Source organism: Penicillium waksmanii, assembly GCF_028829765.1.
Source record: "Penicillium waksmanii strain IBT 27052 chromosome Unknown utg000004l:1.0-5674109.0:1.0-5678898.0, whole genome shotgun sequence".
Taxonomy (NCBI): domain Eukaryota; kingdom Fungi; phylum Ascomycota; class Eurotiomycetes; order Eurotiales; family Aspergillaceae; genus Penicillium; species Penicillium waksmanii.
Window position 1 is genome coordinate 2,205,018 of NW_026643251.1, and position 24,678 is coordinate 2,229,695.

Sequence of the window (24,678 nt, forward strand, 5' to 3'; positions counted from 1 at the left end):
TGGTTTTCTTGGCGCGGCGCAAGAATTCCCCCATCAACAACCAACAACCTGCCAGCTTCTCTGGCCATGATTTGATCTCTCCCCCAACAACAAGACAACAATATCTCCTACCCCTTCTATCTCTGCTATCACCTATCGCATCTCTCTATGCCAAAGGTCAACAGCTACGCGCCGGCTTGGCTATGCCGGCCGTCGCCCGGTGCTAGCCTCTTTACCAGCAATTCTCTCGCAACCCCCGCGCAAGACACCCAACCTACCCCTAAGTCTTCCGCAGCTAGCGGTGCGACTAGGACGATCGCAAAGAGAGGGAATGAGGTCTTCGTCGTGATCGACAATGAGATCCGGTGGTCGAATTTGGCCCGGGTGAAGGATCAATGGCAGCAGCAGGCGAGACAGAAGAAGCCCTCGGCTGGACAGACGAAGGAGCTGGCAAAGGACGGCGAGATCCCATCCTATAGGGTAGGTGTTGTGCGACGGAGTGTCTCAAACAATATTCAGATATAGCTGACGAGGTGCAGGTTCTGGCGGTGCCCGTCTACGGTCTTATCCATCAAATCCTCCCATCGCCGAATGGCGCCTTTCTCGCAATCGTGACCGAGCATACAGTTCACATCGCAGTGCTGCCCGACTCCTCTCATCTTTCGTCTAAAGATACTTCACCTATCCGTTTAAAGACCTACCAACTTGGCCCTACCACCCATGTTATCCCCGAAGCACCTGTCGTCTCCGCGCTGTGGCACCCGCTGGGCCTGCACACCAACCTCGGTGGTTGTATTGTGACTGTTACCGCCGATGCCGCCGTACGGGTGTGGGAGTTGGACAGAAACAACCACTGGTCTTTCGATCAGCCAACTCTCGCGATTGATTTGCAAAAATTGGTCGATGGGAGCTCTTCGGACCAGGACTTTGCGCCTACTGGCTTCGGCAAGAACAAGGGTTTCTCCGCCGACATATATGATATGGAAGTCGCATCGTCTTGTTTTGCCGGCAACGGAAGCGAGAGGGAGGATGCTTGGGCTCCGATGACTCTCTGGGTAGCAATGAAGCCCGGTGACCTTTATGCGCTCTGCCCTCTACTGCCTTCGAAGTGGCAGGCCCCGTCCGCAACAATCCCATCGCTCTCTTCGGCTATAATTCCCAAACTGGCATCCCTCGAAGAGGCACCAGAGGATCTGGAAGAGGAGCTTACTGCTTGCCGACAGCAGTATGAATGGCTACGGGAGATTGATGACCAGGAGCCGTTAGATCCACCGTCCGAAATGGATACAATCCAAGGAGCGGATGTTTTCACTCGTCCCGGTAACCCAAGTGCTATTCCACGTTTACAAGGTCCTTTCCGTTTCGAGACGGGAGATGAATTAGATGACTTGGATCTCTGCGATATTCTGGTCATTGCTGCCAAACTTAACGCCGAAGACCTAATGATGGGTGAAGATGAGGAACTGGCAGTGGAATCAAGCGAGCGTGATCAGCTTTCGGCCACTGTCATCTGTCTGACTAGCGGGAATGGTCGTGTTCATATTTGTCTAGAACTGGATGGTGTGGAGGGCCAGTGGTTGCCTAAGGCCCGCAAGAATGCCTTCCGCACTCCTCTCTCAGAGCCTGCAGATCTGGTGCTGCTCGAATCGCTGGATACTATTAAGGATAGCGACGCTGCAGCGGCTACCTGGCCTACTTTTACCCGGGACGTTCACTCCCGCTACTCCTTCTTCGTCACGAATACGACCACAGTGGCCTTCTTCTCCATGTCTTCATTTGTCCAGAGACTTGAGGCTGAATTACAGTCAGAGGACGTCTCTGGATCAGGCTTCCGAATGCAGGTACTTTTTGACTCAGACGTGGCGAAGAGAGAGCAAATTCTCCAAGTCTCGGACGCCGATTTGACCGTCAAGAATGAGCACCTCGCTACATCCGTGGTCTTCTACGACTATGACCTTGGTTACCTTCTTCTCACCTACAACCCCTCCAACCCGTACGCGGCTGTGATGGACGTCCCGGCAGACGCCCTCTCTGCGTCTATAGACTTTGGCCTCCAGCAAAATTCTCCTATACCCGGATCACCTGCCCTACTTCCCCGGCGTGCGCCGTACCAAGTTCCCGCCGTCCTCTATGCACAGTCTCCATTGGATTCCTTCGTCGAAAAGCATGTCCCGCACCGTCAGCGAAACACGCTCAAGGATCAGGTGCGCCTGTCTCCAGCAACGCTGGACCTTGTGACTTCTGCCCATCGCGTACTCTCAGCCCACACCAATGCGCTCGAGAGAGCAGCCTCAGACCTCTTCCGCCGCTGTGAGCGCCTGCAGGGCGAAATGAAGGACCAACTGAAGCAGCTCTCTGAAGTTGCGGAGCGTATCAAGGGCGCGACCAGTGAGATTGGCGAGGATGGGAATCACAAGGAGGGCGCTCGAAATGGAGAAGCCCTCGATAAGAGATTGGATGCGGCGAGGGATCGACAAGCGGAACTTGCGCAGCGATATGACGCGTTGCGGAAGAAGCTTCTCAATTCGGGTGGTCGACCTCTGAGCGAGAAGGAGAAGGCTTGGGTTAATGAGGTCAATATCTTGTCGGAGTCTTTCAGCGAACAGGAGCCGAAGGGTGATGAGCAAGATCAGGTACTGGCGCAACGCTTGGAGATGGTAAGAGATGACCCCTTTGTTCCCCTAGATCTGGGCTTATTTACTGACACATCGTCTAGGTCAAACAGTTGGCTACTAGTCTCATCACCGAGACCAAGTCCATCGTCGCTAAGGTTCCCTCACCCACCGAGCCTGGCAGCCCGTCTTCCCCTGGCGGGTCCCAGCCCAGAGTGCCGCAACGTTTGCAGCGGGCTAAGATTGCAGATGCGATGAGGATGGTTGAGCGAGAGTAAGTTTTCTGAATTGTCATTGATAAATACTTTTGCTAATCTAAGTAATAGGTCGGCCGTCATTGATGCCATTACGTCCCGTTTGGAACGCCTCAATACGAGCATGTAAAACTGGGTGTTCGATATCACTGTTATTGTTACCAATATTTTCTCTTGAAACAGTACAGCTGCATTTATGATTTTACTAGTCGGATAGCATGATGGTATACATGAGATAGATTATTGACACGTTCCTACCTTACTTTCTGGGAATGAAGGCGTACTAGTAGCCTTATCAATTCGGATAGGCTTTCTATCCCATTTACTCCCGTCTTTAATCCGAACAAATATGACTTCCTTCGCTATCTTCATTGACAGAAGCTTCGCCCGGGATTACATCCGAGTCTATGTCGTTATTAACCACGAACCCAAACACACTAAATTCCCCCGTGGACACTAAAAGAAAGCAGAGTTAGTGATTTACCTCGGCACAGTCAATCTAGAATAAAAAAGACTCACCATGAACTAAACCTCGCTCCCCGGGACTCGTACGCGCACGATAATGAGGATAAACCCTCTCTACAGGCTGACATACTCTGCCCGCATCGACACCATCCACAATATCCAGCCACTCGGGGTGTTTCAAATCAAGGAACGGCGTCGCTGGCCGAGAGTCTGGGCCCGGAGACGAACATTCGTCGTCGGCGATGTATTCAAACGCGTCCATGAAGATGTCGTTGTCGTTGTCGTTGTCGGACTCGAACTCGGACTCATCTGTTGACGTTAGTATGTCAGTATTCTCCGCTGCCTCGTGCCAAACTTCATCGAATTCAGATTCATCGCTGTCTACTGGACTCAGAGTCTCAGGGTCGTCGGCTGAATAGTGCTCGTGCTCGTGCTCGTCTCCATCTGAACCCGAGATTAGCGTTCTCTTGTCTCCCTTTCTCCAGCATTCTTTGCATGTTATCGAGTCATTCCTGCAAGAAGGTGATTTTCTCGCCGGGGCATTTGGATTTGTCTTCTGGTGGGCAGTGGGTGGTTGTTATCTCGCTCGTGCAGCCGCAGAGGGTGTATGTTCGGGTCCATGTGAGGCACATTTGGATTGGGATTTTGCCTTGGTAGTATACTAGTAGGTAATGATGTTAGCTTTTCGGGATCAACTTGAATTATAAGTACTTCAACCTTGGAAGTGTCTGCTAGGCTTATCTATATATCTAGGTAGTGCCTTCCCATGACCGAGACATTCTTTGACTACGGGCTGACTTCAAGTCTGGCCATTGTTCCCCGGCGATAATGGAATTGACAAAAGACAATGGGACAAAGAATCAACAATTCTTCAATTTTATGGCCATGACCCCATCGATATGGTTGGATAATAACTTTGACAGGTGAGGTAGTATTTCCCGGACTGATTAATTCAACGTAGGGTTCATGCCCCACGTGACATAGTATTGGTATCTATTGTAGCATCCCAGGAAAGATATTAGTGTTGGAAAATGAAGTGATGAGATTGAACAAAAGTCTTCCAAGGTTAGATTTATGAACGAATCTATCATGATACTAGTATGGCACTGTACATCTGAGATTACCTCCTTTACTGAGCAGGTGGCGAGGAGCAGAGTTGGGGTAGTCGGTATTCCAAGGTTGAGCACTCGATATTTTGGTCATCGTAGATCTATTGATACCAGTAGGCATTTCCGATAGCATAGATTCAATCCAATGAGAACTACCTAGGCACTAGTAGAGTGAAGTGTTGAGAGTGAAGATTTCATTGGATTGAATCTATGTTATCGTAAACGCTTACCAGGGCCTAACTTCAAAATGTGACAACTTTTCCTTCCATAGATTTACCTTCTCAATTCCCGTACCCTCCATCAGCATATTTCCCTCTCGCCCCACCATCCACGCAACTCAGACCTAGGCCTGAGGAGCGAAGTCGATAGATTTCACATCCAGACACACCTTAATCTCCGCCCCTTCCTCGCCCACCTCTTGAGGAGGATCGATGGCATCCGGACCCAGGTAAACATTGACCTCAACAGCTCCATCATCCACAGCGCCATCCAGGACCCTCGACAGAGGCGATCCAGACCCAGCCCCGGCCCTGCCGGGGTGTACTCGACCGGAAAGACCCCTAATACGACAGAGGGAGGAAGCCATCTGATCGGGATCCTCGACCCGATCAACAATCATGAGATAAAGCTCATCGATAACGTCTTCCCACAGGGGCATCGGTAGCATGGCACAGCAGCCTTCCCACTTACTCATGTCGGGGCAAAACTCCCTATCCCACCAATATCTCCACTCGTGATAGACAAACTCACTGAGCACATGCGCGGCGAGATTCTCAACCTCATGTTTCCACTTCATGTACTCAGTCCAAGGTCCATGAAAAAATTCATCCAAAAAGTTGACATACGACGACACAAAACGGCCATAGTATTTCGCGTCAAGACGGATGCGAATCACCTCCTTAGGCAATCTGGGACGCGGGCAAGAGTGAAGTCGTAGAGTAGGTTTGAATTGGTTGATGGGGGGGTAGATGTCTTCCTCCCACTCTCTGAGTCGTTGCATTGATTTGCAGTGGATTGCCCATTCTGATTTGGGTGTCTGGGGACAGAGGAAGCTGAAGCGGTGGTCGCGGAAATGCATGATTTCTTTCATGCCTCGAACTGCGTTGTAGGCGGATTGGTGGAGGTTGGATTGGGCGACGCTCAGTTCCAGTGGGACTTGGAGGTAGGCTGGGCAGGTGAAGTGGTTGGAGTTGTAGATGTAGTTTGTGATGGAGGGTTTGCCTTCTAGGGCGAGGAGTTTTATTTCGTGGCGATTTCTTATTTCGTCGACCATTTTGGCGGTTGGGGTCCGTGTGGATGGTAGATGGTTAGGGTAGATCTGAAGAGAAAGGAGAAGAAAGAGAAGATAATGATGGAGGGGGAGAGGGATAGAAGGGTAGAAGAGAGGAGAGAGGATAGATGAGAAATCAAGAGAGGGAGGAACATGGTGATGCGAAGGAGTGAAGTGAATGGTAGGCAGCGACTGATGGAAGGTTCCTCTTCCCATGTTTACACTGACACCAACGAATATTAGTAGTTTTATCCGGAGAGGTCTAGTTTTGGCTTGTTTGCTTGAAATCATCATGTTTCATTGACAAGGCAGTTGATCTCATTTCGAGACAGACCGTTAAACGAGGCTATTTCTCTTTTGTTTCCTCACCTTCATTTGCTCTAAAATGATATCAAATGGGCTACCACGGACAACTTCCCTGAGAATCCCGTCGAAAAGTGTACCAGCTTTTGTTTGCCTTGTTCCATATTCCCATAGAAAAATCCAATCGAACGGTAAGAACCCAAGATAGGTGAATTGGCGACAAAAGAACAAAAAATGGAAAGACCAAGTCCCCTATACCCTTAGTAGATCGCGGTGTAGATCACTGGACCCTGTTGTATTGGTTCAAGTTAGTACATGATGATCAGGCGCAGGTCAATTGTCGACAGGATTCTCCATTGCATACCGTTGAATAAGGTGAACGCCCGAGGCTGTCTCCACGATACTGCTAACCTGGCCGGGCTCTAAAGCAAACGCAGCATCCTCAAACTCCTTCTGCATCTCACCGTGGCCGAAGAAGCCGCTGGAAGTCTCGTTAGCAATCGTGTTATATATTATCTGGCCAGCTTCCACATCTGCTGCATCCATTCCAGGTGGGATTGGAGTTCCAAAACGTACAGATCGCCCTTCTTACGAGCGCTGCTGCAATCCGACTCTGAGACAGCAATATCTCCCAGACTCTCGCCTTCCTGAATTCTCTGCTCATAACCCTTCAGAATCTCAATGGCTTCTTCCTTTGATCGGGTAATCTCCGCCTCGCGCCAGCTGCTGGGGCGACGACTGCCACTGTGCTTGACCAGCAGGTGGCTACAACGGATCTTGCCTTCCGCCTGACCAGCAGCATCGGGGCGAGCTGAGGGGGTGTGGTTGACTGCCATGTAGTTCTTGAGCTTCTCGGTATCTGTGCCGGATGGAGGTTCCCAACGGGATTCCTTGGTTTCGGGGTTGAAGTAGTAGGGCAGGTTCTTGGAGTTGGAATGGCGAACCTCCCAGCTGGAGGGGAGACCTGATTCAGACTGTGTGAGTGTAAGTTAGTGAATGGATGATTGATGGGAGGAAAAGGAGAAAGAGAAGGGAACGAGAGAAGAAGAGAGGAAAAGGAACAAAGGATACCATTATGTGAGAGTGAGGGAATATAACTATTATTCGTACTGTATGGTTAAGATGAAGTTCAAGTTCACTCGAGTGTTCCTCTTCAGGTTTAACGCGGGCCCGAATTGCGGGGGAGAATAGGTGCAAACAGTACAAACAGCACAAACATTTCCGCCACAGCTTCAGTTCAACTTCGCCTTCATCTTCATCTTCATCTTCCTCAACGCTCTCTCGTTTGTCGTAATACACGCCCACTCCACTCGCTATGTCTGCCAGTCCATCTCCCTCCGCCGGTGGTGACACCAAACCCTCCGACCAGATCCACTTCCGTTTCTGCCGCGAGTGGTAAGTCCTTGTCCAATCCTTATCCTCGTCGTTGTCCGCATAATCCGAGATCACCAAGCTAATAAGTCCCCAGCTCTAACCTTCTCTACCCCAAGGAGGACCGCGAAACCAACACTCTTAAATTCACCTGCCGCACCTGTCACGTCGGCGAGGACGCGACCTCCTACTGCGTCTACCAGAACAAGCTGAACAGCCAGGTTGGCGATACCGCCGGTGTCACTACGGACGTCGGTTCCGACCCCACGGTTTGTCTCCCTGCTGTCTTGTCTGGTCTTTGTCTTTTCTGCGGTGTCCCGATCGCCTGCGCCGTCTGCGAGGATACACTTTGAGTCTTGGGATACCATGGACTCCACTCCACTCCACTCAACACAATTCCGACCCCAACTTGATTTGAAGAACCCTGAACACTTCAACAATGTACTGACTATCTTTTTCTTTCCTCGCTCTAGCTTCCCCGAGCGAACAAGCTCTGCCCGAGCTGCGGTGAGAACGAGGCGGTCTTCTTCCAGTCTCAACAGCGTTCCGCTGAAACCGGAATGGTATGTCCCTGTTCTTGTTCCTGTTGATGTTTCACTTTGCCCTTTCTTCATCCTGTGTTTCCTCGAGAATTCTTTACTGATTCGGTTCAATCTCGTGAAGAAACTCTACTACGTATGCTGCGCATGCGGTAACGTCTTCATGTGAATATCCCTCTTACGACACACGGCGCGAAATATCCGGATACCCTTTTTACGTCTTCTTTTTCCTGTTCAACTCTTGCGACTTGGGATTTTCCCTTTTCCCTTTTTATGCATCTCTACGGAGTTAGGTTCGGCGAGAGCGCGGCTATACAAACTCGGAAAATCATACAGTTTTGTTTATAGAGAAGTGGTTTCAATCATAGTACACTCGAAGAGAAGAGCTTGAAAAAAAGTGAAACTTGATTGGAACTTAGTTATGATACATTGAAAAAAAATGCAAATGCTGCTCTAAACTACACACGCTTTTCCCGAATAAAGAGGTATATCACAGTGGAGGGTTGTTGTGGTTGTGGTGACGGTGATGGTATTACACGTTCATGGGTGCAAGCGACAAGATCTTAGACCACTGCTTATCGCGCAATTCCTGACCAACGACTCCTAGAGAAGAAAAAGTAATTAGCATCCACCCAATTTCACCATTTGTTTTACTTCTGCGCATCGCATCGCATCACTCGCAAATAAACCTACCGGTCATTCTTGTTCCGATGGGATCACCAGACTTGTTCACCAACACACAGGCATTATCACCGAATCGAACGACGGTTCCATCAACGCGTTGCAGCTCCTTCTTGACGCGCACGATCACGGCGTGTCGAATATCTCCGCGACGGACCTTGTTGGCCAGGGCGGTGCCGGAGCCCTCGGAGCCCGCGGCCCTTTGCTTCTGGACGACAACGACTATCCGGTCACCTGGGGGCGAATGGAGGGTTAGTACTTGAATTGCGAGGGATGGGAGGGTCGGGATAGGGTGTCTTGGACTGGACTGACCGATTGTCGCGGCCCGCTTCTTTTTCAGGACGTTCACGCACTCGACGACTGAGGCGCCGGAGTTGTCGATGCAGCTGAGTAATGTCTGTGAGGGCGGGAGGGTTAGTGGACAGGCTGGGAGGAATTGATCGTGGGCGAATGGTCAGGGGTGTACCTTTAGTTGAATCATGGTTGTGCTGGGGAGTTGATCTAATGTCGATGTTCGATGTCGGGGAAGTTCGTCCATCTTCAATTTCCACTTCCGCCCGGAGCGGGTTTCTCCGGTCCGACGAAGTATACACTGCACTCACCAGCACATCTTGATGGATTTAGTCCTTTTTTGTTCTTTTTATAAATTAATTACTGTACATAGTAGACCCATGAATATACTCAATACAATTCCTTGCATTTTCTAGATTTATTCCGGCGCGTGTTTGCTATGGCTATAAGATACCACTTGCACACGCTTTACGGTATGCCGTCGCAACACTGGCACTCAGGGCTGCATCCATCGGCTCACTTCCGTCCATACAAGGCAGACGATGTCATGGTGCAGCAAACCTTAGAAGATTGTGTAGCCTGTGGTATGGGGCATCGGAAGGTGGTTATACTACTAGTATATTTTCAAGTTACCTGGTATGCCGCGGGATAGTATCCGGTATATACTGGCCAGAGATGCCAGTACTAGTAGCTAGAATCACGTTAGCTACAAGAAAGGGCAAAATGGCCATCCATAGATCCAGATTTGTAAAGCCATTAAAGCCTTAATAAGCCATGTCTGATTGCATTGCTCGTGCTATTCTCGCCCCATGGGCTGAGGCTGCGGCTGAGGTGGGAGGCTGTGAGAGAACATAGAACTTAGGGGGTCAAAGGGGCCAAGGTGGCCTTGAAGAAGACGATGGATGATGTATATTTAGCCTGTGAATTGGTGAGGAAGTGGAAGTGGAAGTGGGAGCTGAGTGTATTATTGTAGAGAGAAGAGGGGAAGAAGAGTGGGCGGCGCTGTTCTCTTTCTGCGGCAACGCGAGCCAACCTGCCCTTCCGCTTCTTCCTCTCCTTCCTCTCCTCCTCTCCTCTTCCTCCTCTCGTGAGCAATTGGGGGTTTTGGTCTTCCCTTCACCCATTCACTATGTTGGCCTGATTTGCTTGCTTTTCAACTTTCCTTTCATTCACCACCCTCCTTTTCCAGTGAATTCCTCCCTTTCCCACCGACTCCGGCTTGAACTTCCCAACTCCGCATCTCGCGCAAACCCACCATCCGGTTCATGTCCGCATTTCTCTCCCATCTTTGGTCGTCTCGCCTTCTGTAACACCCACAATGCCACCCAAGAGGGCGCGATCCAGTCCGTCCGTCCCGGAGACCCGTGAACGCCTGACCCTGGCGAAACTCGCCAGTTACGACGACGTCGCGACGGATGCACTGGTCGATCATGTACGCCCCTGGCCCGCGATTGAAACCCCCCAGAACACTCAGACTAATCCTCATCCTGCCAGGCTTACTTTTGGACCAATATTCGCAAGAACCGCAACAAGTACACCTCCGCTCGCGGTATCCACGACGACGAGGTGGGTGGCATTCTCCTCCACGATGTCGTCGTCGACAAGGACATCCCCGGGGCCGAGCGCAAACTGTTGGAATTGCCAGGATTGCGGAAATACTCGGCCAATCTCCCTAGCCCTCGCGAGAAAGAGTGGTTTCGCCGTCATTTGCGCAAATACATCCAAATGTACCACCCGGATTCTCCGTTCGAAGTCACCACCACCAACCGCTACCTCATCACTCAGGCGGAGGCCGCCCTGTGCGCCCGCAAGTTCATCAAGGCCGGCCAGGAGATTAGATACCTCAGTGGTACCCTCGTCTCCATGACAAAGGAGGAAGAGACCGATTTGGGCCTGACCCGGAAGGATTTCAGCGTCGTCATGTCAAGCCGTCGCAAAACCGCCTCCTTCTTCCTGGGCCCGGCCCGCTTTGCCAACCACGACTGCGACGCCAATGGCCGTCTCGTGACTCGAGGTACTGAGGGCATGGCTATTATGACCACACGTGAGATCCACGAGGGCGAAGAGATCACCGTCTCCTATGGCGAAGACTACTTTGGTATTGACAACTGTGAATGCCTTTGCCTAACCTGTGAGCGCATGGTCCGCAACGGCTGGGCGCATCATGCCGACTCCGACGCAACCAGCAAGGAGTCGACCCCCGTGTCTGTTGACGAAGCGGGCCCCGAAGAAAATCACTCCCCAAGAAAGAAGCGCAGGCGTGACTCTGATGTGGATTCAGAAGATCTACCTTCCGTCTGTTCGACCCCGCGCAAACGCGCCAAGTTCTCGCGCCAGACTTCTAAACTGCGAGAGGAGATCTCGCTCTCCGAACTACCAGTGGACTCCACCGCGACCCCTGAAACTGACACCCCGCTTACCCCGGCCCTGAAATCGATATCCATCAAATTCAGTCTGCCATTGCGGTCGGTCGACCGATCTCGGGTCTTCGACAAGAAGTGGTTATCTCCGAAGTAGTAGAGTCCACCCCCGAAGCCCCGTCTACGGATGCTTTGCTCTCATCCCTGGAGGGCCCCGAGTTGTCGGATTTGAAGAATCCTGACCTCGCGGGCGCTGTCAAGGCAGCTCTCGCTCCCATCAACCCCAGTGAGACTACCGGGACACAGCCTTCTGCACTACCAGGGCATGAATCACCTAGTTCTGTCACTGGCGAATCCCATCGGTCATCGACATCCAGCCAGCCCACCTCAGTGGACGATCTCACCAAGGTCGAGGGACCAAGCCTCCTTGAGACCATAAAGGCAGAGATCGAACTTATACCAGAGATCAACGAGCCCGATCATCTTACAGGTCAGTAAACCCAGAGGATTGTGGGATTCTTAAGGACCTGTCCCCCGCATAACAACTCAGTGATTCCAAATTACTCGAACTTTACTAACACGCTGAAATAGACGATGCTTCCGAAACCGCCCCAAAACGGAAGCGCTACCAACGCAAGAAGTGGAAAGTAATTGCTTCCGTCGAGACCGAAGCCCCCCCTAGTCCGAACTCCAGGCGACTACACCCGAACACCCAAACTGCTGGGGCAAAAATACGACCGCTGGGTGGAGTGCCAAACATGCGACTCGTGGTTCGTCCAATGTAACTCCTACCAGACCCGTCGCGAATGTCCTCGCTGTGAGCGACACTCCAAGCTTTACGGGTACCAGTGGCCGCAGACGGACAAAGGACCCGATGGCGAAGAGCGTGTCATGGACCACCGCACCATCCACCGCTTCCTCTCGAACGAGGAGGCGAGTACCGCCCGAAAAGACCAGCGTCGTGGTCTCAGTTTCGGTATCACGCCTACACCCGAGCTCTCGGATCGCACTGAGACGGAAAATAACGACCCGCCTGGTTCGGGTTCAGGGTCTCGTCGTAGTACGAGGGCTAATCGTCACCGGACTCGGGAACTTCGCATGACTATGTGAGAACAGGCTGAGTGTCGTACCGTGCTTACCCGTCTATACTGGCTGGGTGTAGGATGGGCGTCGACAACGAATGGGGTCTACGAGAGAATGCAAGTTACGTTTACTACTGGACCGGAGTGGACTGGACTTTATTGGGAGTTTTGGGGACTCGGAATTACTTTTTCAATTTCGTTATCTGTACTTTTTATTTGGGCGCATCACATTGCACATGGTGTTTGTTTGGTCGGTGCATTGGGGGATAACACTTACTGGAATCATCTTTTTTGTATCTTTCTTCTTCTGCATGGGAGTCTGGGGATGAACATTTTTATTTCTTTTTTGCGCTGCGCATTTTATGGTCACGAACATATTTGTAATGAATGCACACCTTCACATTGACTGGGGTTTTTGGGTGTACTACTAGAGGTCTCGGGTACATATTCATGATCTGTTATTTGCTGAATTGTTCAAATTATCCTATTGACAGCTGATGGCGGGGTATACCAGTGGATTGATTTGGCGCTTAGACAAGTTTCACGATTCACAGTTCACAACCCATCTGCCAGTGGGCAAACGGTCACCATGACATCTGCGGTGTCATTTGGAAACCAAAATATCGGAGTCCAATTAGGTGGAAATCATGGCAATCTCACTATACAGCTTCGTAAGTGTTAGATGCTGCGCCAATGCATAAGAGTGTACAGCTAATGAGTCAGGTACACAGAGCAACCAGCAGATGAAGCATGTCTAAGAGACCCGCGGACGACGGATCCACAAGATGACAGAAACCGCATTGAGCAGGCCAAGGGCGGACTTCTGAAAGATTCCTTTCGTTGGATCCTGAGCAATGAAGGGTTTAAGCAATGGCAAAACAACCAAAACAGCTGACTCCTTTGGATCAGGGGTGATCCAGGCAAAGGAAAATCAATGCTTCTTTGCGGGATCATTGGGGAGTCGACGCGTTCAGTTGGAGAAGTCTCAAATATCTCTTTCTTCTTCCGTCAGGCATCCGATGCGCGAATCAACAGTGCCACGGCTGTTCTCCATGGCTTGATCTATCTACTTGTTGAGAAGCAGCCCTCTCTTATTTCACATGTGCGGAGTCGATACGATAAAACGGGAAGCGCGCTCTTTGAAGATAAAAATGCATTTTATGCTGTCTCTGACATCTTTACTCAAATTCTGAGAGACCCGACCTTGCAAACCACTTACTTCATAGTCGATGCGCTTGACGAATGCACGACGGATCTCAATTTACTCCTTGCCTTGATCACCAGATATCTTCCTCTCCGAGACAGGTGTAGTGGATAATTTCAAGTCGAAACTGGCTTGAAATTGAAGAGCAGCTTGAGATGACGACGCAAACATCGCCCATATCGTTGGAGTTGAATGAGGCATCTGTCTCTGAAGCTGTGGAAATTTTCATTCGGCACAAAGTTGGGAAACTGTCAAAAATGAAGAAGTACAATTAAAATATCCACGAGACTGTCAATGATTATCTCTCGCTGAACTCGCAAGGGACCTTTCTTTGGGTGGCATTGGTCTGCGAGGAATTCGCCAAGATATCGCGATTGAATACACTCAAGAGACTCGAGACATTCCCTCCTGGACTCCTATATGGAATCGGGGCTCTCAATTCTTAACTGTGCAACTCCAGGTGCATACTCATAGTTTAAATTCGATACACCAGGTCTATGACAGCGTTTTGTTCGTAAACATCGTTTACAGTATATAGTTCTCTCCTGTCACTGCTAGAGATGTCAATATTGAATATCTGCGGCAGGATTCCTTTTCATTTTGTAGATATGCCATACGGAGCATACTACATTCGGGCTGATCAACCCCGAAGTCCCTTGACTTCCCCCGCATTTCCCCGGGTCTGTTGACAATAACTGCACCAATGAGGAGCTGTGCGGCATATCGTATAGTGACTTCATCACGCAAAAATATGCAGATTCATGCCTGACGAATCGCCCTAGGGTCGCCGAGGAGGGTTCTCGGTCGAAAGACATCCATGGATCTGCATGCAGAACGTACCCCTCCCCCTCCAGGAACAAGCTATATACACTTGGAGTGCCACTTTTAAAAAACCTGCCCTGCCATTCAGGTCATGTCAAGCGACTTAGCTAAATACAGGCTTCAAACTTGAATATTGCACACCCTTCCAAAGATGAGGATTCTCTCTCAGCTCGGTGCAGCGCTGGCATTCACAAACAGCGCAGCAGCAGCATACGAAAATCCCCTCATCCATCTCGACTACGCAAGCTTCCAGGGTAAATATGATAACACCTACAACCTCAGCTATTTCCGGAAAATCCCCTACGCATCACCACCGACAGGTGAAAATCGCTTTCGATCACCGCAACCCCCAGCCACCATAACAGACGGGGCCTACAATACCGACCAAGACTTCGACATGTGTCCCCAGCGCACAGTGATTGGTTCCGAAGACTGTTTATATCTGGGCTTATTTTCCCGGCCATGGAATACAGAAAACGGAAAGGCGAAGGCAAAACGACCCGTTCTAGTCGTTTTCTACGGGGGCGCATTTATCCAAGGCAGTGCAGCATTTACGATGCCCCCATCTTCATTCCCGGTCTTGAACGCAAGTACATTGAATGATTATGTGGTAATATACCCGAATTACCGTGTCAATGCCTTTGGATTCCTACCTGGAAAAGCGATCAAGGAGTCTAAAACCTCAGATTTGAATCCTGGTCTACTGGATCAACAATATGTCCTCAAATGGGTGCAGAAATACATCCATCTCTTCGGCGGTGATGCGAAAAATGTTACCATCTGGGGCCAATCAGCGGGAGCGGGCTCGGTTGTTGCGCAGGTCCTTGCCAATGGACGTGGTAAGCAGCCGAAGTTGTTCAACAAGGCCTTGGCGAGCTCGCCGTTTTGGCCGAAGACGTATAAATTTGACGATACCGAAGCGGAGAGTGTGTTTGATGCTTTTGTTAACTTGACTGGCTGTGCTGGGGCAGAGAGTGACGGTGTTGTAGAGTGTTTGAAAACGGTTGATGTGCAGGTGATTCGTGATGCGAGTCTTGTTATTGATGCGCGAAGCACTTGGACGACGAGTTCTTATACGTGGGCTCCCGTCATTGACGGGGAGTTCATGGTTGATACGCTGAGTGAGGCTATTAGTGGGGACAAGAAATTGGAAACAGAGTTTGTTTGGGGGATGTACAATAGCCACGAAGGAGAGAATTTTGTTCCGACGGGGCTGAAATCCACTGAAAATGTGAATGGGTTTAACTCCTCCACTGAGGGCTTTCGGTATTGGTTGACCGGCTTCTTGCCTCGATTCTCGAAGAGCCAGATTCGTCTTGTTGAGGATTTTTATTATCCGGCAGTCGGCAGTACGGAAACAATTGATGAGTATAATAGCACATTCGTGCGGGCTGGCTTGATCTATCGTGATGTTGTGCTTGCTTGTCCGGCGTACTGGGTTGGTTCTGGTGCGGAGAAGAAAGGGTATCTCGGGGAATATACGATTTCGCCGGCGACCCACGGGAGTGATACGATATATGTGGGTTATAAATTCCCGAGAAAGGGATAAATCGCTAAAAATGATACAGTGGAATCGGATAAATGCAGTGCAGACGATCAATCCTGTCGTTTATAAAGGTTATGCGGGTGCCTTTGCCAGTTTCTTCCAAACTGGGGATCCGAATGCGAATAAGTTGACAGGTTCTGCCGAGCCGGGTGTTCCATTATTGCAGAAGGCTGGAGAGGAATTCGTTGTTGTCGATGATGGATTCGAAAGCATTCGCATAGACCAACTGAAGAAGAGATGTGACTTTTGGAGAAAGTTGGGGACGCAGATTCCAGTTTGATCGTTGAGACAGATGCAGTCCAGCTGGGAGATACATACATAATATACGAATGGAGGAGGCTGTGATACATTTGATACGGGATTTTATACCGTTTGATTCAACTCGAAGGCCTGAGTAAATGACCCTGGAACCGTAATCATGATTTTTCGGTGGAATATTGCTTGAAACTTCACTCAAATTCACAATCCTTTCACTTGCTCTTCCGGCCCTAATCTGAATGGACTGTCACTTTCTCAACGTCAGCATCCTCCCTGGTTAGGCCAACCTTTTGGGCGACAAAATATGTTGGTATCACGGCAAGACCCCATAATCCAAAGTTGAGACCCAATGCGGCAATAAGCTATTGTCACCCAGTTAGATAAAAACATGACGCGGATTGATACTAGCAAGTGACCTACCGGCGCATGTGTTGAGCTAATTCCAGATACAACAGCTCCCCCAGCAGCTTCAACAGCACGGACAATTGACGTCAATCGAACAACTTCAGCAGGGTCCTTGGCAATATAGCCCGCGAGCCAATATCCGTAGTTGTATGCCAAAGTACTAGGTAACAGCCCAATTGCTCACCAGAGTTCAGGAAAGAGGATACATACAAGTTTACTTGCATCATGACATAGAATGCCCAGCCTCGACCAAACCCATGATCAACCCAGTCGAGCGCGGGTCTATTGATTTCATAGCCGTGTTGAACAACTGCACCCCATATCCAGGATCCACCAAAGAGTACCATGATAACTATATACGAATACCATTCCCTTTCATTCAGTGTAAACTGTCACCAGTCGAGATAACTGCCAAAGAAAATATTTGCCGTGATTTGTGCCAGGGCCGAGCAGTGAAGCGAGCGCTCGGGCACGAACACTAAAGTAAAGAGATAGATATGATCCGAAATAGGAGAGTAGAAATGTGGCGTAGAAAAAGAACGGGACGCTACCAAGCCTTGGTTAGTTAATGCCGCTAAAATGGCACTGAAATACTTACACGAGGAGGAAGTCTTTCCGGGTAAGGACCTTCAAAACTTCTTTCACCTCCTGAACCGTACTAATTCTTTCGGCTGTCTTCACCCTCTTACCATCGGCTCGCTGTACCTTTTCTGGTAGCGATAGAAGAAGAGCGACGAAAGGAGCGGCGCATTCTTCCCAAAGTTATTGTTAGGGAATTTCCGGTGGCCACGGGATGCTAGCAAACTTACGAAGAGCAACGAACACAATAAATGTCCTCCAATCAAGCTTTTCTGTTGACTTTCCCGAGTAATCGAATTCAAAGTTAGACAGATACTTCGATTCTCAGAAGTCGAAACTAACTGAATGCGAGATTTATAATTCCGCCGACGATGTCAACACAACTAGTACACATATTTCATAAAGACGGTATATAGGACATTACTTGCTGTGTAATCTGATTTTTGTAGCATAACACACTGGAGGACGAAACTCCTCCAGAGCTCGTGGCAGGAATTATTTTCGGGAAATACTTCAAGTTTACGTACAGCGGTTAGGCTTGACGCTTGGGTTGCTGTAGGGCACAGGAACATCTTTCGTTTATAATGGAGCAGCCAATAGGATATTATTCTATGTCTCATTGCATAGTAGTGTAGTGGTGATTATAACTACAAATTCACACAGAATGTGACGAACCGAAGATCGATGAGTCACATGACCCTAATCATGTGAACCAACCCTTCATCTGTATGATAGTATTGGCGATAGCCTCTCTCTTTCTTCTTTTCTCTAGCTTTCTTACTTTTTATTCAATACTACTCATATCCCCATTTGCCCTTACACAGAAAATAACAGCACGGGGAGTGGAGTGATACACTAGCATGTCAGAGGTATGCGTGGCATTCAAGTGCAGAATAGTGGCGTTCGCCTGGGTAGTGTAGTGTGAGCGTGCTCGTCTTCCAGAGAGCCTCGCTTTTTGAGAAAGCTGGAAAAGTCCTGAGCAGAGAGGAGGAGAGGTATATGTTAGCAAGTGCAAGTGCGAACTTTCCCTTTGACGTTGGGATAGGTGGCAGTGACGTACCTGGGCGGAGGCCATCGGGCAGGATAATGAGCTTGATTGGCGGCTAGGTAAAAAACCAATCAAAAAAGCAAAAAAGAAAACATACAACAGCAGGGATTCGCATGTGGTCACCCACCATACTACTAACCTGCCGGCGTGTGGCTTAAGTACGGCTGAGCGGACGGGAAGCCCTGTTCTCCACACCCTATGGTCGTATGTACTAGACACAGCTGGAAAGGGGCATATAGAGTGCATCGTGGAGAAACCACGTCAGCATTTTCCCGCCCGCACCCGCAAACCTCCGCAAACCTCCGCAAACACCGAACCCCCCCCCCCTCCCCAAAGCAACAACAAATATCGTTGACTTCCTAACTTATGACATCTCACGCCCTCGCTTCCTGCTTCCCCTGTCGCCGCAGTAAGCGACGCTGTGACAAGAATCTACCTACATGCCAGCTATGTATTCGCAAAGGCTTGAAATGCAGCTATCCCCGCAGACGCGGCCAACGCTCCGCCTCGCCTGCTCGCAGTATACAAGGATCTGATCATGGCGTTGATCCTAATTCACCTTACGGGGGACCTGTTGTAGCAACCAGAGGTACCGGATCTCAGCATCAGTCTGTATGGCCTTCTTCGTCTCCATTTGCTGTTACCACCGCAATTAGTTTCCTCGCGCCCAATATCTTTCGCGAGGCTCGGTTAGAAATTCCTCGCTTGACTGTAAGCATTCCGGACGAAGTTGCCTTTCACATCGGCAATAATCAGCAGGTTCAGCAGGCGGCTGGCAAGTTTTTCCAGACAGCATGGCTACCTATCGTCAGTCGCAAGCGCTATTTAGCCGCTATTCTCAATCCATTATCCCCATCCCGACGCCCGATTGCTTTACTAGCTCTGTGCATGAAGCTATGCTGCCTACCAGTGCATGATGATGAGGGCCCTAGGAGGACCTCGTTATATCAATTTGTCAAGAAATTCTACTCCGAAGTAGAGAGCACACAAGATTTGTGTGTTGAAGTCTTACAGGCAGCTATACTTATTGCGATCTTCGAGATTGGTGATGCGATCTACCCTGCCGCTTATTTGACCGTCGGCATTTGTGCCCGATATGGCATCGCTATGGGTCTGGACAAGATCAACAAGGGTCGTATGGGCGGACAGCATATTCGTATAGGATCCTGGATGGAGATTGAGGAGAGGCGCAGGGCTTGGTGGGCTATCTTAACTTTGGATCGGTTCGTCACTTCAAATTTAAATTCTCCTTCAATGGACATTCTGCAAAAAGCAAGGTCAGGTCCTCAGCGGCATATCCCCCCCGTTGACGCATTTCGAATACAGATTTTTGAACTTCGCAAATCCTTCTCGAGTCTTAGCGACCGAAGACCCCACGTTTCAAGATTTTCTTCCCGTCGATGATGATCAGTTTTATGACGCGGTCAGACACACGATCCTTTATTTAAAGCAATTTCGAGCGTAAAGAAACCTTGACTGACTTTGGAATATATTTAGACCTCGCAGCCGGATGAAGCAGCCCCCATATGCGAAGGCCTCGTATTTAGAGTTGGGCATTTCGGAAGACTAGCTCAGGCAACGTACCTGATCAGCCAGGCTCTTGCCATGATCAGATCCTCTTCTGTAGTCTCCATCAATCGTGATGAGAGCATTTTATCACCAGACACAGCCCAACTCTGTCGCACACTCGGAGCCTTGGTTCGTGCCAGTGAACTTGAAATCACGGTCCGCAGGCTGGCCTTTTGCTGCCAGAGCCTGGTTTCTTATAGGTAAGCACTTGAAGCTACCAGAGAAAAAAGGGAAACACAAGTCCTTACCCGTTCATGGCAGTGGTATCTTCCTCATTCAAGAGAATTACTGGGCGCAGTTACAGGTGCGATCTAAGGAAGAACTTCTGCAGTATACATTTGTCGAGACTCGTAATGCCGTCGACGTGATTTGCCAAATTGCATCTACGCTCCAACAGGGATCTAATATGGTGGACCTACAGCACGGCCAATGTACATTCTTTCTGGTGGATGTTGTGTACCAAGCAGTTTCGGCACTTATGACTATGGGGAAAGGAAGCCCGTCGGCAGAAATCAAAGAAAAAATAATTCTTTTGAGATGGCTACTGCAGCATATACGAAACCGTTGGCCACTCTCTGGTGAGTTCTCTTCAAAAAAATGGTCTGAATTGATGAGTGTCTAATATCAAGGTAGGTGTTTATGATAGCATTTTGGATGCAAAAGAAGCCCTGTTAGCAGCTGATGCGATATGAATACAGCTGTTGTGCCGCGGGAAGAGGCAAACGAGATCGAGGGCACCCTCGCTTGATGTATTTGTTGTTGATTTAATCACTGTCGGGTTGCAGATCATCCAGTATGAGTACTACTTATCTATTCCACCTCATTCACATGACATCTACAATCTCAGTAGTATTATGAATATTGCATTGTTCAATCGCCATTACAATTTCGATTGTCTCATGGACACTTTCGACGGACTTGAGTTGCCTATGATAGTAATATTTCTGGTACGTATGTGTAGACTTTATGATCGAAAAAGTGAATTCCCGTCAAAATCAGCTAGATGCCATATTTTGGTAATCCAATCTGCGGCTTAAAGAGCTTGAATATCATTTGTCCGATAATTTACTTTCGTTCTTATCTTCGAGGAACATGGCCCCTACAAATACCGCTATTTTCGCATGTGAAAAGTTTAAAACAACTCAGCGAGCGTATGTACGCACGAAACAAGGGACCACTCATTCAGTAACTATCGGTATAGTACACTCAATCCTTGATGCTGAGGCCGCACATTAAACATTTTATCTTTATGCTATGATAGTTTGTAATCAAAAAACTAGAAAACTTTACCTTGCCGAACAATCAATATTTGATCACTTTACCCCCACTAGGAATCCTTCTTGGCTCACTCTCCGTGATTAGTGAACATTTCCCTGATATTTCTAATGTCAGTTTGGAGTCCCAGACGCCTCGCACTTCGCACACTCGACAGAATTTGCTCGCGGCAGCCGTTGATTCATGAGACTATCCCTGTAGGGCTATAATTTCTTACAAATCTTGAAAGTTAGTTATTACGAGTCTCGGGTTGAATGATGTTTGGTCAGCCGACGGCAAATGCGGGTGTCATTGCGGACTTGCGGACTTTCTGCGGTCATTGCTTCCGTCAGATTCGGCTCCTTACTAATACCTCGTTGAATAATCCCTCTCCTCAGATGCATCTTGTTTGATCACACTCACATTATAAAAGATTCCCAAAGGCGTTCCATTCATCTCTCTTGGTTATTCCAGAAAAGCCCTCAATCCTCATCTATGTCTCCAACTAAAAAGCGATCCGTCCTGATTACTGGGTATGTCAAGCCTATTTTTTCCACCTACAACTTCCTGGGCTTACTTTACGAAGATGCTCTCAAGGCGGGGCAGGAAATGCCGTGGCCTTAGAGTTTGTCGCCCAGGGACTAAGAGTATTCGCAACTGCTCGTTCCCTCGAGTCGATGAGCAATCTTTCAGAAAGTGGAATTGAGACTTTTGCCTTGGATGTTACCATTCCAGAAAGCATTCTAGCGTTGAAAGACGAAATTACCAAACGCACCGGCGGGGCTCTTGACATCCTATACAACAATGCTGGCTCTAGTACGTCCTTTTGTCATGCACCCTCATCCTACCTGTGTTCGCATTTCCGGCGTTCGCTAAATCATTACGTAGTGTACGAGGCCCCCGCCATAGAAGCCGATCCCAGTAAAGTGAGGAATATGTTCGACACAAATGTATTCGGTCTATTCGATATGGTGGTAGCTTTCACCCCTCTCCTGATCGCTGCTACAGCCGGGAATTCAAGTTACAAGCCCACGATCGTCAACGTGGCTTCGGTACTTGCAAGACTTCCCTTTCCTTTCGCATCAGCATATAATGCAACAAAAGCTGCAGTGTCTGCATACTCGGATACATTGCGGCTTGAGCTGGACCCTCTTGGCATTCGAGTCGTCACATTTTTCATGGGCGAAGTCTCTACCAGACTTCGGTCAGCAGAAATGATCAACTTTGGATCCGATAGTTTGTATGCCGACGCCGAGGTTAAGGTTAAAGAGAGGACTGAGCAAAGCTCCAGAGTCTCTATCACACCAGCCGTTTTGGCTAAGCAGGTTGCCCCTGATGTCCTCGGGACAAAGGAAGTCAGCTATATGTGGAAAGGCACAAATTCTTTCATTGTTTGGTTGCTTAATGCCATAGGGCCTCGAAAGGTTTTTGACTCGACTGTGATGGGCCCAGTTGGTTTTAGTGATAAGGCTCAAGTGAAACGAATATTTGAACGTGGGCAGCGGATGGTCGGGCATTGATCGTAGTAGAGAAGATTTGTTGGAACTCATGTAGACAATACTTTAATATAATTCCTAAATAATGCATTCTTGGTTAGTTTCACTATTTTCTTCACCTGTGAATTTGGTAAACCTCAAGATATATTTACTCTTCGCCACTTTCATCAGTAACCCAATTTATGGGCAACTTAGAAGCCCTGCTCCAGCGAACGTCTCCATCCCGCAATTTTCTGATGAAAATGCGTGTACAACGTAGTATGTACAGACGAGGAGCCTTATTTCAACTTTCAAAGATGTTAACGCATTTTGTGTGGCATTTTACAACTAGAGTAGGCATGCTGTGTCAGATATATTCTTAGTGTATCCTGCCATTCTTTGTGCTGGTACGAAGTACTTGCGAGTACCTAAGTACGATGCTCTGCTCGAAACGATAAACGCAATATAGTATAATTGTTAACTTCAGCTACTTGAATGAACTCAATATGATGACCACTGAGCTAATACTCGGTCACTCCGCTCTTTCTATGCTCATGAAGATCTTTCAAGACAGACCGAGGTCGACCATCATAATTCTTCAGCCTCATCCATGCCTCCAGACTAGGAATACGAGAGCCATGAATACGATCAAGAAATGCCATATTGCGAGTAGCTCCCTTCCCCTCACCCCAATAGCGCCACCAGGCCGCAAAAACCTCACGCCAGGTCATGAAGGACTCATCGCGAGGCACATCAGGCTTGACAGTCCAGTTCGAATAGGCTCCTTGGTACGGTTCTGCCTTCGCTAGATACTCCTCCAGAGGTACAACTTTGTGTCTCCCTTGTTTTCCAGTCACCCTAGTAAATGTGGCTACAATCTCAGTGAAGCTGACTTGATCCGTCGCCACCTCGAGGTTGAGCCCAGCGGACTCAGAGGGGTTGTCGAATATCCATAAGCTGTAGGCTCCAACATCATCGAGGGCAATTAGTGGGATTTTACCATCCGCTAATCCAGACCAGTTAATTCGGCGATTCTTCAATTGCAGATGAGGCAAATAGAAGACTTACCGGCAGGGTTTTCCCAGATAAATGAACCATCAGATTGCTCTTCAGGAACAAACATCCCATCAAAAAGCATATCCATGTACGGTCCTGTCGTCAAAAGTGATGTCTTCATGGTGGATTGCCCATGACTCAAAATCAGATCGCCCACACGGCCCTTGGCATCATTATGTCCATGGTACCGCTCGTCCCATCCAGCCTTTCGTAAGGCATAGTCAGAGTTTGCAAAAATGTAATGCTTGACACCCTGGTGCCGAGCAATCTCATATGCCCGGACACCGTAGAATAACTCGCTCTTTTCACCGATTGTAAACCCATCTAGGTTAACCCATGCTCCGTAGACGCCAGTGAACGCATCGTGGAGGTCCTTTTGGTTATCCTGTGAGCCTTGGAAGAGTGTCACGTTCGGCAGAGCAGCTAGTTTGGTAGCATAATTTGAGGATGAGTTTCGAGTCAAAATTCGAACACTGTAGCGGCCACTTTCGGAGAGTGCCATAAGGCTGTCAGAAGAAGAAGGGGTTAGAATAGGCAGGTGGAGGGCTTACCCTTGACGACAGAACTGCCCTGGGCACCTGTTCCTCCAATAACGAGAATCAATTTCTGATTTTCCATGTCGGCACCCAAGGATATTGTGAAATTCAAGTCAATAACTTGAAGAGAATACTAGTAGTAGGTGTGTAATATGCGGTGCAAGTCGGGATTCTAGGCTTCCTCCACCTGGGCAGGGCTGGCTACTCCCGTTTAGTATATATAATCTGGTCGCGCTCAGACCTCACTGTCGAGGTTGTTCCTTCAAGTTCAAGTTACTATCTCCAGAGGTCAGAGGTAGGTAGTAGCGACAGGAGCATTGATTTATAATCTCCAATGAATTTTGCTCGATGGTGGCTGCGTTCTTTGGCCTGCAACGTTCGTAGACTATTTTCTTTGTAAGATAGCTATTCTAAGCCGCAGGCCGCAGAGCCCGACGAGCGCGGAATTTAGTCATTTTACAGTCTTGCTCCAAATTTCATTGGTACAGGGGACAGCTTGTTCGGCCTAGATATTACCCAGAATCGGCTTGGTGACAAATGTGGTCTCAATTTCCCGTTACAAGAGCGCATATGGTCTGAAGATTTCTAGATTATGCATCATTCAACTGGC

General features: G+C 48.9%; 14 protein-coding genes across 14 annotated transcripts; 8 read left to right on the forward strand and 6 right to left on the reverse strand.

Annotated features, from left to right (window-relative positions):
• Positions 1-147: 147 nt before the first annotated feature.
• On the forward strand, positions 148-2,975 carry N7481_003630 (uncharacterized protein; the record flags this gene model as incomplete). Its single annotated transcript, XM_057262849.1, has 4 exons — positions 148-459; positions 519-2,636; positions 2,696-2,865; positions 2,918-2,975. 4 exons carry the CDS (start codon positions 148-150, stop codon positions 2,973-2,975), a joined length of 2,658 nt encoding a protein of 885 aa, XP_057124510.1.
• A 204-nt stretch (positions 2,976-3,179) lies between these two features.
• N7481_003631 (uncharacterized protein) lies at positions 3,180-4,540 on the reverse strand (the record flags this gene model as incomplete). Its single annotated transcript, XM_057262850.1, has 3 exons — positions 3,180-3,301; positions 3,365-3,754; positions 4,435-4,540. The coding sequence occupies 3 exons, from the start codon at positions 4,538-4,540 to the stop codon at positions 3,180-3,182; spliced, it is 618 nt and encodes a 205-aa protein (XP_057124511.1).
• A 222-nt stretch (positions 4,541-4,762) lies between these two features.
• On the reverse strand, positions 4,763-5,692 carry N7481_003632 (uncharacterized protein; the record flags this gene model as incomplete). The annotated part of the gene is made up of 1 exon (XM_057262851.1): positions 4,763-5,692. The coding sequence occupies one exon, from the start codon at positions 5,690-5,692 to the stop codon at positions 4,763-4,765; it is 930 nt and encodes a 309-aa protein (XP_057124512.1).
• Positions 5,693-6,325: 633 nt separating this feature from the next.
• pin1 (peptidylprolyl isomerase ESS1) lies at positions 6,326-7,066 on the reverse strand (the record flags this gene model as incomplete). The annotated part of the gene is made up of 3 exons (XM_057262852.1): positions 6,326-6,473; positions 6,569-6,966; positions 7,064-7,066. The coding sequence occupies 3 exons, from the start codon at positions 7,064-7,066 to the stop codon at positions 6,326-6,328; spliced, it is 549 nt and encodes a 182-aa protein (XP_057124513.1).
• Positions 7,067-7,307: 241 nt separating this feature from the next.
• On the forward strand, positions 7,308-7,716 carry N7481_003634 (DNA-directed RNA polymerase II core subunit RPB9; the record flags this gene model as incomplete). Its single annotated transcript, XM_057262853.1, has 2 exons — positions 7,308-7,387; positions 7,461-7,716. 2 exons carry the CDS (start codon positions 7,308-7,310, stop codon positions 7,714-7,716), a joined length of 336 nt encoding a protein of 111 aa, XP_057124514.1.
• A 718-nt stretch (positions 7,717-8,434) lies between these two features.
• Positions 8,435-9,121, reverse strand: N7481_003635 (mitochondrial 54S ribosomal uL14m domain-containing protein; the record flags this gene model as incomplete). Its single annotated transcript, XM_057262854.1, has 4 exons — positions 8,435-8,505; positions 8,596-8,817; positions 8,896-8,980; positions 9,050-9,121. The coding sequence occupies 4 exons, from the start codon at positions 9,119-9,121 to the stop codon at positions 8,435-8,437; spliced, it is 450 nt and encodes a 149-aa protein (XP_057124515.1).
• A 1,071-nt stretch (positions 9,122-10,192) lies between these two features.
• On the forward strand, positions 10,193-12,344 carry N7481_003636 (SET domain-containing protein; the record flags this gene model as incomplete). Its single annotated transcript, XM_057262855.1, has 5 exons — positions 10,193-10,306; positions 10,369-11,253; positions 11,328-11,724; positions 11,826-12,004; positions 12,030-12,344. 5 exons carry the CDS (start codon positions 10,193-10,195, stop codon positions 12,342-12,344), a joined length of 1,890 nt encoding a protein of 629 aa, XP_057124516.1.
• Positions 12,345-12,905: 561 nt separating this feature from the next.
• N7481_003637 (uncharacterized protein) lies at positions 12,906-13,211 on the forward strand (the record flags this gene model as incomplete). Its single annotated transcript, XM_057262856.1, has 2 exons — positions 12,906-12,987; positions 13,048-13,211. The coding sequence occupies 2 exons, from the start codon at positions 12,906-12,908 to the stop codon at positions 13,209-13,211; spliced, it is 246 nt and encodes an 81-aa protein (XP_057124517.1).
• Positions 13,212-13,250: 39 nt separating this feature from the next.
• Positions 13,251-13,966, forward strand: N7481_003638 (NACHT nucleoside triphosphatase; the record flags this gene model as incomplete). The annotated part of the gene is made up of 3 exons (XM_057262857.1): positions 13,251-13,621; positions 13,642-13,759; positions 13,808-13,966. The coding sequence occupies 3 exons, from the start codon at positions 13,251-13,253 to the stop codon at positions 13,964-13,966; spliced, it is 648 nt and encodes a 215-aa protein (XP_057124518.1).
• Positions 13,967-14,493: 527 nt separating this feature from the next.
• Positions 14,494-16,168, forward strand: N7481_003639 (putative carboxylesterase; the record flags this gene model as incomplete). Its single annotated transcript, XM_057262858.1, has 2 exons — positions 14,494-15,861; positions 15,911-16,168. The coding sequence occupies 2 exons, from the start codon at positions 14,494-14,496 to the stop codon at positions 16,166-16,168; spliced, it is 1,626 nt and encodes a 541-aa protein (XP_057124519.1).
• Positions 16,169-16,376: 208 nt separating this feature from the next.
• Positions 16,377-17,702, reverse strand: N7481_003640 (uncharacterized protein; the record flags this gene model as incomplete). Its single annotated transcript, XM_057262859.1, has 6 exons — positions 16,377-16,508; positions 16,567-16,711; positions 16,762-16,833; positions 17,150-17,303; positions 17,361-17,445; positions 17,658-17,702. 6 exons carry the CDS (start codon positions 17,700-17,702, stop codon positions 16,377-16,379), a joined length of 633 nt encoding a protein of 210 aa, XP_057124520.1.
• Positions 17,703-18,544: 842 nt separating this feature from the next.
• N7481_003641 (Zn(II)2Cys6 transcription factor) lies at positions 18,545-19,582 on the forward strand (the record flags this gene model as incomplete). The annotated part of the gene is made up of 1 exon (XM_057262860.1): positions 18,545-19,582. The coding sequence occupies one exon, from the start codon at positions 18,545-18,547 to the stop codon at positions 19,580-19,582; it is 1,038 nt and encodes a 345-aa protein (XP_057124521.1).
• Positions 19,583-21,496: 1,914 nt separating this feature from the next.
• On the forward strand, positions 21,497-22,521 carry N7481_003642 (short-chain dehydrogenases/reductase; the record flags this gene model as incomplete). The annotated part of the gene is made up of 3 exons (XM_057262861.1): positions 21,497-21,534; positions 21,588-21,817; positions 21,890-22,521. 3 exons carry the CDS (start codon positions 21,497-21,499, stop codon positions 22,519-22,521), a joined length of 900 nt encoding a protein of 299 aa, XP_057124522.1.
• A 476-nt stretch (positions 22,522-22,997) lies between these two features.
• Positions 22,998-24,034, reverse strand: N7481_003643 (uncharacterized protein; the record flags this gene model as incomplete). The annotated part of the gene is made up of 2 exons (XM_057262862.1): positions 22,998-23,482; positions 23,545-24,034. The coding sequence occupies 2 exons, from the start codon at positions 24,032-24,034 to the stop codon at positions 22,998-23,000; spliced, it is 975 nt and encodes a 324-aa protein (XP_057124523.1).
• Between the last annotated feature and the right edge of the window lie 644 nt (positions 24,035-24,678).